Source organism: Fusarium phalaenopsidis, assembly GCF_050370095.1.
Source record: "Fusarium phalaenopsidis strain FUZ10S chromosome Unknown contig_32376, whole genome shotgun sequence".
In the NCBI taxonomy this organism is placed as follows: Eukaryota; Fungi; Ascomycota; class Sordariomycetes; order Hypocreales; family Nectriaceae; genus Fusarium; species Fusarium phalaenopsidis.
The window spans coordinates 555,881-566,701 of NW_028145382.1; the positions used below are offsets into that span (position 1 = coordinate 555,881).

Consider the following 10,821-nt stretch of genomic DNA (forward strand, 5'->3'; position numbering starts at 1 on the left):
TGGCTCGGGGAACGGTGAGCACGTTCTGCACGTACTGCACAAACGCCTCATGACCGAAAGTCAGCCTCAATATCTACAAGGTCCCCGAAACCATCTGACTCACCTTGCCCGTATATGGTCGCCGACCCCAACATCGGGAATCGGCGGACAGAAAAGGGCTTTTGGACGGTCACCGGGATGATATAATGCCTGTCTCCCGTCGGTCACCACCATTCTATCTCGCCGATAACTGACGCGTCGAACGACATCAAATCTTTGGGTTACCTTGTGACGCAAGGGCAAGGTCTAATCGGTCCATCTTTTGTCACTGCTGACTTTTGACATCTCACCCAAGATCCGAGACCCAATCGCGGCCGTTCTGTTTATCGTGCCTCTTTTCGGGGTATTCGAGTTGCCTGATTCTTACGACAGGATGAGTAGTGCGGCAGTGTCAAGAGAGACGGCAGTTGAAGTCTCGGCGCCGAAGATGGAGCGGAAGAAGAACAGCCCTATCCGGTACCCCTTCTGGTTTGGCGGGAGTGCGACTAGCATGGCTGCATGTGTGACGCACCCCCTGGATCTTGGTATGTTGCAATGCCTCTTGTCTATTTTTGGTGCTGACCCTCTTTAGTCAAGGTAAAACCATGAACAACTGATACACAGATGATTGACGCTAAAGATGTAATAGGTCCGGTTACAAACTCGAGGCCCCGGCGAGCCAAAGAGTATGTTCACGACTTTCACCAAGATCCTCAAGACAGAAGGGCCCCTTGGTGTCTACAGCGGGATATCTGCCTCTCTTTTCCGGCAGATGACATACTCCACTGTTCGCTTCGGCATCTACGAAGAGATGAAGCAGCGAGTGGGTAATGACGCGAGCTTTCTCTCACTCATCGCAATGGCCATATCGTCTGGGTTCGTTGGGGGTATTGCAGGCAACTTTGCAGATGTCCTTAACGTTCGCATGCAAAATGATGTGGCGCTTCCAGTCCACCAGCGCCGGAACTACAAGCACGCCATAGACGGAGCTGTGAGGATGGCTAGAGAAGAAGGGATTGCGAGTTACTTTCGAGGATGGCTTCCCAACAGCAGTCGCGCGGCTCTTACAACAGCGAGTCAACTAGCAACCTACGACGTGGCAAAGAGACTGCTCATGGAACACACGCCCCTGGGAGACACTCTAACGACACAATTATCGGCGTCGTTTATTGCTGGGCTGACGGCTGCGACAGTGACGAGTCCGATTGACGTAATCAAGACAAGGGTCATGTCTTCGACCGGTGATGTTGGAGTTTGGGAGATGGTGAAGAGTATATCTCGGAGTGATGGTCCTGCGTGGGTATTCAAGGGATGGGTTCCGAGTTTTCTGCGCCAGGGGCCGTGAGTATCTTCAACCAAGCTTGAGTTGAGCGGAGTGCTAACTTTTTAGGCACACTATTTGCATCTTTTTCTTCCTAGAGATGCATCGGAAGGCTTATAGAGGACTAAAAGGGGTTGATGAGAGCAGCTTGTGAGAAAGGGCTATGTTCCTATCTCTTATAGGTGTTGAATGATAGATTGGGTGTGCTTTCACCAACGGCAGTATCTGTTATCTTGTGCCAGGAATGAAAAGAGGCAAGCATTTTGAAAAGATTTGTTGTCTTAAGAATGTACAACACCGAGGTGTTGTTCAATTGCAGTGCTTTATTAACGGTATCTAGCATCCGCATAGAGGTATCCAATGTCATTCATTATCCGTCATGATGGAATTACTCGTAACTCCTCCACAGCTGGAAAAATATCCAGCAGACCATTCGAAAGCACACAAAGGTGCTGGTTTACAGAACATAACGGAAGTTGGGGTTCTCCTTGTCAGTCAGATCCTCAAAGGCGTGAACCATGCGGTCATCGGCAGCTTCACGGACACCGGCGGCGGCCATCTCGTCGCGTCGCTTGTTCTCACGGCTGAGGTGCCAGCGGAAGTAGATGAGGATGATGACGAGGGCGGCGTAGCAGCCGAGGTGGGTGGCGAAAGCAGTGTGGTACTTGGGGGCTTCCCTGGCCTGTTGGCTAGTTAGTAGATATTCAACGATTCCGTGTTCAGAGCAACTTACGAGGAAGACCTGGCTACCAGCGGCGTTGCCAGCACTCCACCAGATGAAGTTGTTGGCAATGACAAAAGTCTTCTTAGTCTGGCCAGCGACGTTACGGGACATCATGCTCAGACCCAGGGTCTGGGCAGACCAGAAAGAGAGGGTAATGTAGTAGCAGATGAGGAGACCAACAGAGGTACTAAAGTTCTTGTTCGGAACAGTCTATTTCACAGGTTAGTATCGAAGTGAGGCTATTCAAGGGCGCGTAACTTACCATAATCAGGATTGTGCCAATGAAAGAAGGCACGACAAAGCCCAGCATGATGTAAATGTTCTGGTTGAACTTCTTGACGAGCCAAACGGAACTAAGCAGAACAATGATGATGTAGAAACCAAGAACCATGGCAAGGAGCTGGGTCTGAAGGGTAGAAAAGTTGAACGCCCCCTTGATGATAACGTTGGCAAAGGCACCGAGACCACTGGTGGGGAAAGTGGTACAGAACTGAATACCAGCATAACACCAGGTCTGAGGATCCTTGAGGGCCTCGATGGCCTGCTCCTTCTTAAAGGTCTTGTTCTGGATACCGGTCTGGTTATCTCGCACACGCTCAATCATCAGACGCTTATCCTCCTCGCTGAAGCATTTAGCTCGCATAGGAGAATCAGGCATCCACCAACCGACGAAAATACCAAAGATGAGGGAAATAATGGCATAAGACAGGAAAAGCCACTGCCAGTTCTTGAGAGGACCAGAGCCGATGAGGGTGAAGCAGTACGCCAGGAGACCGCCGACGATCTGCTGGGCGCCGTTCATCATGTACCAGTATGTCACGCGGGAGGCCTGTTCTTCGCGGCGGTACCACATTCCTGAGAGGACGACGAAGGCGGGTTGGCAGGCGGACTCGAAGATACCGAGGAGGGTGCGGACCGTGATGAGGCCGGCCATGCTGCTCGTGGCGGCGTGGCAGCCGAGGACGATGGACCAGGCGATGATGCTGAAGGAGAGATACTTGGCTACGGGGACTCGAGCGATGATGTAATTCTGGTTGTTGTGAGTGAGAGTGTGGATGCGGTTGAGGTTAAGATTCTTACCTGGGGGTATTCGACAAAGAGGATACCGATGTACACACAGGTTGTGAGCCAGGGCCAGTGGGGGCCAGGCTTTCTGGTGATTGTTAGAAGTTGACGTATAGATTTGGACATGTTTACTTACCCATCAGGCAGAGCCATTCCTACATCCGCGGGCATGTTCATGATGGAACTATCAACAGTCAATTTCGAACCACTCATTCTTCGGCACAACAACATACGCAAACGACAAAGTTCCCTTGTCGATAGCCTGCAAGAAGTAGGTCATGATCATGACCAGCAGCACACGCTTGTCAATCATCTTGCGCAGACGAGTGCTCTCCTCAGGGGAGATGTGAATGGCCTCGCCTCCAGCATACTTTGCCAACTCCTTGTCGATCTTGTGGTACTGTGTCTGATCACCCTTGGACACATCCTCAGCAAGAGAGGCCTTGCGCTCAATGTCCTCCTTGTGCGTGGAGGCGGCCTTGGGCACGCCCTCGGTCTCAGGAACGTTGGACATGATGAAAGAAGACTTGGAGGGTGTGAAGAGAGCTGGGGAGAAGAGACAGAGAATGAGGGGAGCGGTCACTTACCTTTTATGAACATGCCCCCTCTCGGAGCCTGTCCATGTTGGGTTTCTCCAATGGAGTCGCGAAACCCTTGTTCCCTCGAATGGGGTGACATTCCGTGGCAGATTAAGTGTGATGGGGCTCCACTCGTTCACGAGCCCTCTTTTTTTTTGTGTCCCCACGGGGGAAAGGTGATTAGACCGAGTCACACTCGTCTGGGGGCGGGGACGGTGAGGAGAGAAGTTCTGGGGTATCTACAGAGGTTATCAGATAGTTTTGGGTCAACATCTCGGGGAGGGGATTATTATTCGGTGGCGATAATGATTTGCTTATCTGAATAGCATCATTCGAGATAATTAACAACGCCATGTCATCTGCATGAACGGTCCGGCGCTTGTCAACCGTTGGCGTTCTTTCTCATCTCTCCTTCTCCGCCCAGAAAAAAACGAGGAGGTCGCCACACCAACACCCCCAACCCCCAACTCGGGGATGATTCCTTGGCTGGGGAGTAGGTGCCTTAGCCGCTCGACTAAGGACCTGCTCTCCGCTCATTTCGGCGCATAGCCCACCGAGTGCTATGGGCTCGGGGCCCCAGGTTCTCACTTTGCGGGGGGTGGTGCACACTCGGTGAGACATGGACCGAGGTACCTGTTTTTTCCACCAGAGAAAGGGAGGGTCATCCCCCGGTTCGAATGCGACCCCGTTTGGCGGAATCAGGCAGTCTTTTGTGCGGATCTGGATAGTAGGCCCGACGGGAGGTTCGTATGATTTGGGTTGCAGTTGATGGGTAGCATGCATGACAAGAATGGGTCGATCAAGTCTTTTCTTTGTCAATGTCTTGATATGCAGACGTTTTCCCAGGTTTCTTTCTTGCAACATTCGACCGTCCAGACCACCACGATCGAACTACGACGCGTCGAGACCCGATAGAAGCCATCGAAATATACCTACACGGTTGGTACCATCATCAAACCAACGAGCCCAGCGATGCGAATACACGGCGTTAAGCCATACCCAACTATATTCCTGTCGTGAGTCGCGACAAGTGTCGCTCGTTGTCGTCTATCGTCTCCAAAACGCCACGATCGGAAAATACTGAGGCTCCCGCGCTTGGCGATGCGGCGTCTGCATACTAGACCAACAGGATCAATGCATCAAGGCCAGGATACTCCAAATTCCAGGATTCCAAAGGCCAAGATGTTGGAGCGGCGCGAAACCACCAGAGGATGCGATTCCCCAAGGCCAAGATTGGGGAACACCTTGGCGGCTGTTGGAGTGCACCACCAAGACTATTTTCTTACGCCCTCAATTTCTGTGCTATTCCTATTCTTCTCATTTGGGAATCCCTCGGCTTTGGGGACACATCTGCGCGTTTGGCAGCGATAGCCTTCGTTGCAAAACATGGTTTCCATGCATTATGGCCCTACCGTTAAGCTTAAATCAAGATTGTGGGGATAATATGGATGCTGAGAAAATCGCGCATTGGCCCCTGTGTTTGAGGTATTGTGATCTAACGCGATTATTCTGCTTTGATCTTTGAGAAAACAAACATGAATCGATGTCCTGCGTAGTAAAAGGCGCGTTCGAGTGCCAAAAATTCGCCAAACCCCAAAGCCAAGAATCGCGTTTTGGCCGTGTTTTGGCCGTGTTTTGGCGGTGACTCTAGGGTAGCTAATGCTTCCTGATTAAAGACGCGCCAGTGAAATCACCTCGAGGATTACACCAGGAGACTAAGTGGATGTCTATATTTTTGATGTATGCTCTTCTTTTACTGGGTGAATTTATTGATCAGGCGACGATATACCTACATATGAATGTAGCTCTCCCAACATGAAGCTATCCCAAACAAGAATCCGAAAAGTGATCCACTTACTCTTCCTCTACCCTTGGAATGGGCTCAGGCCTATGGTGACAGGTAACAGAGTCAAACATCTTATGCTGTAAACGCCTGAACAGCCTCAAGCAAAATGGCAGCAGTTTCATCAGGCTTGCTCAAGAAAGGCGAATGACTGCTCGCAATCTCCCTATACGTGATATCTCCCCCCTCATCCCTAGCCTTTTGCGTAAACATCTTTTGCACCTCAGTCGGATGCGACCTATCCTCGGTCGTCGCGAGATACCAGACAGGCACCTCCTTCCAGCCAGGATATCCATATTCGGCACCTGTAGTAAAGGCCTTGAGTGACTGCGGTTGGATTTTGTCGACCCAGTATTTTCCTTCTTCCTCGGGGAGGTCGTGGTAGAAGAGTTCTCTCGGGTCGACTGTGAGCGGCGCGAGGCCCTTCTCGTAGTCAGCCTCCCAGATCGGTGGAGGCTTACCACCGAGGGCATCAAGGAACGTGACGCCGCCGACCGCGAAGCCAGTGGCGATCATGAAGAATCCGATGACACGTCCAGTGCCTTCATCCTTGGGCTTGGCGGTGAAACCCTTGAGGGCGCTGGCTCCGACAGCACCGCCGTAAGAGTGCACCACGACAACCACATTGCGTCCTTGGGTCGTCTCTTCCCGGATTGCATCTTGGATCGCATTGACGTCGTCTCCAAAGGTGGCCTCGGTGTTGGAGGAGACAGTGGGGAGGGCCACAGGAACACATTTGAAGTCTTGGGCTTCCATGGCCGAGACAATCTTGTGCCAGCACTCAGGGAGATGCCATGCTCCGGGGACAAAAACAAGAGTTGGTTTTTGAGACATGATGTTGTAAAAGTGAAATATGGTTGCAGGATGTAGTGAGAACTGTGTGATGAGGGAGTCTCTGAAAAGGTGGCTTGGACATTTATTTATATACATAAAATCTGACACGAGGCTGTCAATCTAACTCCTAAAGTCTGACGCCGTGGACCCTTAACCGGGCCGTTTTCGTCAGTTGTGAACTAATAACTATGAACCTCCGACGACTATCGCGAACTCTTGGGTTGGACGGCGGAGTTGTGCTCGTTTATTCTTCTGAAAAGGGTTTAGCTCCGAGACTTTGACCTTTCTGCGAGTCACCAGACGGGCTGACGCTTACTCGGCCCCACACGGAGTTGAGGGCGGCTGTGTTAGTTAGTGGAGGTGGGTGAGCGTCAGCGTAGCAATAGCGTACTAACACAGCACCTCCTAATCATAGTGGAAGTTCACTAGTGCATAATCCTACAAGCCCGGCCAACCACGGTTCCATCCATCCCGTTAACAGCCGTCCTAGCTAACGGGACACCAAAAACGAGGCTTCCCATCCCGACCTTGTCCAACATTCCAACTGCTACAAAGTCCGTCGTTCCTCAGCCCATTGATCCCTGAACTCTACGCGCAATGACCGAGTCTGGAAAAGAGATGAACATAAGCACCAGGTGCCGAAAGCCGCACACGCGGAGCCGAGCCGGATGTCTCACGTGTAGGAAGCGTCGCGTTCGATGCGACGGGGGCCAGCCAATCTGGTAAGTCGACGGGCTAGGAATAAGACCCCGTTAAGTCCGCTCCGCTAACGAGGTGGCAGCACAAAGTGTACCAAGTCAAGAAGGACTTGTGAGTATGGCTCAGACCTGCCGCTCCGAGACCGCCGGGCGGAATGGCTCCCTGGTGAGCACCAACCGTGGACGGTTGATACGCAAGTTGCATTGAATCCTGGATCATCCATGTCCAATTCTATGGATCCATTTGACTGTCTGGGACTTGACATGTCATACAAGTCAAGGCAACTTCTGCATTACTGTAAGCGACTGCCGCGCACTTTACCCATGCAGTACTAACCGCTTCAAAGTCCGCTACGCGAAAGGCTGCACTGACATGCTCTCAAACACAACGGGAAAAGACCCGTATGCTCTTTTAGTCCCTCTTTAGTCATTGAGTTACTAATCGCTCCCCGTGTGTAGCTTTTCTCTACTCTCCATCCACCCCGACGCGCTCAGGGACACCCTGCTCGTTGCCGGATTACATTACGCCTGGACTGTTGGAGATATCCACACTTACCAATCCACACTCCTATTCCACAAAGTCGCGACAATTCGTATTCTGAACCAATGGCTTCGGAATATCAACCAACCTGGTCTCATGACTTTCGTCAGACATGTATCCATTCTGTGCTTTGTCGAGGTATGTCATACATCTGCTACCTGATGTTCGATATTGACCATTTCGTAGGGCTGCCATGGTAATGTAGCGGCGGCAGAAACTCACCTCAAAGGACTGGTTAATGCTGTGGACCTCCTAAGCCCAAGTGATGGCAACTTTCCCAACAGCTTGAGTGTCGGGGAAGAGCTTGCCAATCGATATCTCATCTTGTTAGTCTTAAAAACCACGTCCCTGCGTATTTACTCACATCACCCAACAGTACACACTATTCTTTCCAGGGATTCAAGGCAAGAATCGTCAGCAGCGCTGCCCTGCAAAAGATATTTACCCAAGAAAACGTGGCAGAGTTTTCCGATTTTTTGTCCTTGGTCTATGACTGGCGAGAGCAAAGGATTGGCAATCTAGAGAAGAGATTAGGCGCCATGAGAATGATGCCCTTCTTCTTTGCTGTCCTGCCCCCTGACGCCAAATTTTACGACATTGATGCATCACCTATGGTGGAATGCCTCAAGAGCCTCACGGCTACGATACTGTTCACCAGCGATGACAACACAACGTATGATCCTAGTTGGGAGTGGATCGAGGGATCTGAATCAAGGTTACTCTATGAGACAGTCAAAGCACACTTTGCCTCGCTTTCAGAACCGCAAGATGAGGATCCCCCAGAGGCCCCTAGACTCAGCACCTCGTGGTCCAGCATGTGTGTGGCTACCGGTCTCTACCTGCACAGCGCCTTGGGAATCTGGTATGCTGGAGAGTCATTGGAACCACGCATGTTCCGCCGCTTCCTATCCATTCTGATGCGCGACGTCGACCGAAACCTCCACCATATACGATCACCTAGCTTGTCTGATCTGTGGTTCTGGAAAACCTTTCTCGGAGCTTACAGTATAGCAAAGCTTCAATCATGTGCTCTTCAAAAGGACGTGGGTGAGTTTGAGAGGTGTTTTGACAGATTGATCGGTACCTGGAGTCGAGTGTGTGGCGTCGATAAGTGGGAGGATGCACAGGCGAGGTTGGTTAACATCACCTGGCCTTTGGGACAATCTCAGGATTTGGCGGAAAAGGTATGGAAGAAGGCCACTCAGTGATGGTAGAAAAATCGGTTCTTGTATGATATTGATGCTTGAGGAGACGACACTATGTACACTAGGAGAGATTATTCCACTACACCTTGCGCCCTCAGGGGCATTTCACACCATTTCCCCCAGACATGTTCCTATTGATACTGTGCAAGCATCAACGACTTACTCCAAAACCACCCGAAAACCAATAATATCATGTCATGTGACATATTCATGCATGCCGTGGCTGCCTGACGAGGCTTGAGTACAACCCCGCTGCTGTGCCCCAGCCGCAGGCCTTTCATCAACTATCAACTCAGCACAAGATAACCTGCGCCATCATGTCCCGGGCTCAGATCATCCCTCATATCTATCTGCTATGCCTCGATCAACAATGCAGCATCGCCTTCCAAGAGGCTAGTCAACAACTTGAGCTTGGCTCTCCAACTCAAGTGTCTATCCTCAACTGCGAGCTCACGGGAGTGCCATCCACAGTTCAATTCGACACCATCGTATCTCCTGCAAATTCATATGGCCAGCTAGATGGTGGCTTCGATGATGCCATCTCCCTTGCCTTCTCACCTGGCGACAACTATATGGCGCTTACTCGTGCAGCTCAGGAACAGCTGTATGATGAATGGCGAGGCTTTGCGCCCCCCGGAACCTGCACCATAGTTCGGATCCCGGAAGCCTTCCGTCAGCGATCGATGAACGTCTGGGGCACAAAATTCTTGGCGCTCTGCCCTACGATGCGTGTCCCCATGGACGTTAGGTGGGATAGAGAGATTGTCTACGACGCTGTGTGGAGCTTGCTCTGCGCCATTGACAAGCACAATCGTGCAGCATCCGATAACGACAAGATCTCAAGGATACTCATGACTCCCATGGCGACAGGCACAGGCCTCGTCACTCCAGAGAGATGGGCGGAGCAGACAGTCTTGGCGATTAAGCATTTTCGCGAAGCGGTAGAGAACCCGCAGAAATGGAGTGCGATGGAGTGGCCTGACATCTTTGAGGTTGGAGATGACATCGAAGACACGTGGAATTATGATGATGAGGACAATCGCACGCCTGAGTATCAGGTTCATGGTCAGTAGGTACTTCAAGTCGATGGTACAACGCTCTTAACGGGCGCTAGGTACCAGTTGACCGGCACCGTATCGGTCGTTAGGCGGTGTGCTATGCGTCATTGGGTTTATTGTGTTGAAAACCGTGTTTTTGATGATATCGGGTTGTTGAGATAGAGTCAGCGGCTAAGGTTAGACTTCCCGTCTCTGCACAGAGAACCCTGATACCCTATGATTGTCATCTAAAGCCTCTCGCGAATTTTGCGCCCACTGAAAAATCGAATGCCGAATGCGAATCTGATGGGAGGTAAGTGGCTCCTGACCACCTAGGCTGTTGAAATGCTTCTAGACCACGGACATAGATACCCCCTACAATAATACTAGGTCAGAATCTGTCTTGAAACACGTAATAGACAGTCTTGGCATCATTTCTCAAGCCCGGGGCCCTCTTTCGCCATGATGGAAAACTTTATATGATGGAGACTTGACAAGGGCTGGCCCCATTTGTAGAGTCCACTTTACAAGCACGCAATTAAGCTCCGAGATGTCGATTCTGAGACAGAGAGGGAATTTTGCACGGTTTTTCGGCAGATAGTTTTCTATGGGAAACAACTCCGCACCATAGGGAGGACAAGGGAAGGTATATGTGGTAAGATAGGGGTATGTCCGCAGGCAGTGGGCAGTAGCTTGCAGTGGAATCGGAAGCACACTCGACTTGAGAAGATCATTACGAATCCCATGCAGAAGATGTACATTATCCAAGGATCTCATTCCGGCAATCTTCCCGCTCAGACCCATCAGTTCTTGCAGATAGTATGCCCCAGCGTGGAGCACCATCGGGACATCCGTTACTAAATAACAACCTGCACCCATGGTAGAGCCCCATACCTGATCTCCCCTTGGAGGATAAACGTGGCCACCTTCTGTTTATAGACTTGCGCCAAGGTAGCA

At 51.1% G+C, this 10,821-nt stretch overlaps 6 protein-coding genes across 6 annotated transcripts; 3 read left to right on the forward strand and 3 right to left on the reverse strand.

Moving 5' to 3' along the window:
* Window positions 1-537: 537 nt before the first annotated feature.
* LRP88_14802 (uncharacterized protein) lies at window positions 538-1,493 on the forward strand (the record flags this gene model as incomplete). The annotated part of the gene is made up of 3 exons (XM_083251137.1): window positions 538-567; window positions 668-1,356; window positions 1,409-1,493. 3 exons carry the CDS (start codon window positions 538-540, stop codon window positions 1,491-1,493), a joined length of 804 nt encoding a protein of 267 aa, XP_083093172.1.
* A 303-nt stretch (window positions 1,494-1,796) lies between these two features.
* LRP88_14803 (uncharacterized protein) lies at window positions 1,797-3,305 on the reverse strand (the record flags this gene model as incomplete). Its single annotated transcript, XM_083251138.1, has 5 exons — window positions 1,797-2,021; window positions 2,073-2,273; window positions 2,326-3,093; window positions 3,144-3,216; window positions 3,265-3,305. The coding sequence occupies 5 exons, from the start codon at window positions 3,303-3,305 to the stop codon at window positions 1,797-1,799; spliced, it is 1,308 nt and encodes a 435-aa protein (XP_083093173.1).
* A 10-nt stretch (window positions 3,306-3,315) lies between these two features.
* Window positions 3,316-3,642, reverse strand: LRP88_14804 (uncharacterized protein; the record flags this gene model as incomplete). The annotated part of the gene is made up of 1 exon (XM_083251139.1): window positions 3,316-3,642. The coding sequence occupies one exon, from the start codon at window positions 3,640-3,642 to the stop codon at window positions 3,316-3,318; it is 327 nt and encodes a 108-aa protein (XP_083093174.1).
* A 1,982-nt stretch (window positions 3,643-5,624) lies between these two features.
* On the reverse strand, window positions 5,625-6,383 carry LRP88_14805 (alpha/beta hydrolase; the record flags this gene model as incomplete). Its single annotated transcript, XM_083251140.1, has 1 exon — window positions 5,625-6,383. The coding sequence occupies one exon, from the start codon at window positions 6,381-6,383 to the stop codon at window positions 5,625-5,627; it is 759 nt and encodes a 252-aa protein (XP_083093175.1).
* Window positions 6,384-8,161: 1,778 nt separating this feature from the next.
* LRP88_14806 (uncharacterized protein) lies at window positions 8,162-8,830 on the forward strand (the record flags this gene model as incomplete). The annotated part of the gene is made up of 1 exon (XM_083251141.1): window positions 8,162-8,830. One exon carries the CDS (start codon window positions 8,162-8,164, stop codon window positions 8,828-8,830), a length of 669 nt encoding a protein of 222 aa, XP_083093176.1.
* Window positions 8,831-9,144: 314 nt separating this feature from the next.
* LRP88_14807 (uncharacterized protein) lies at window positions 9,145-9,900 on the forward strand (the record flags this gene model as incomplete). The annotated part of the gene is made up of 1 exon (XM_083251142.1): window positions 9,145-9,900. The coding sequence occupies one exon, from the start codon at window positions 9,145-9,147 to the stop codon at window positions 9,898-9,900; it is 756 nt and encodes a 251-aa protein (XP_083093177.1).
* Between the last annotated feature and the right edge of the window lie 921 nt (window positions 9,901-10,821).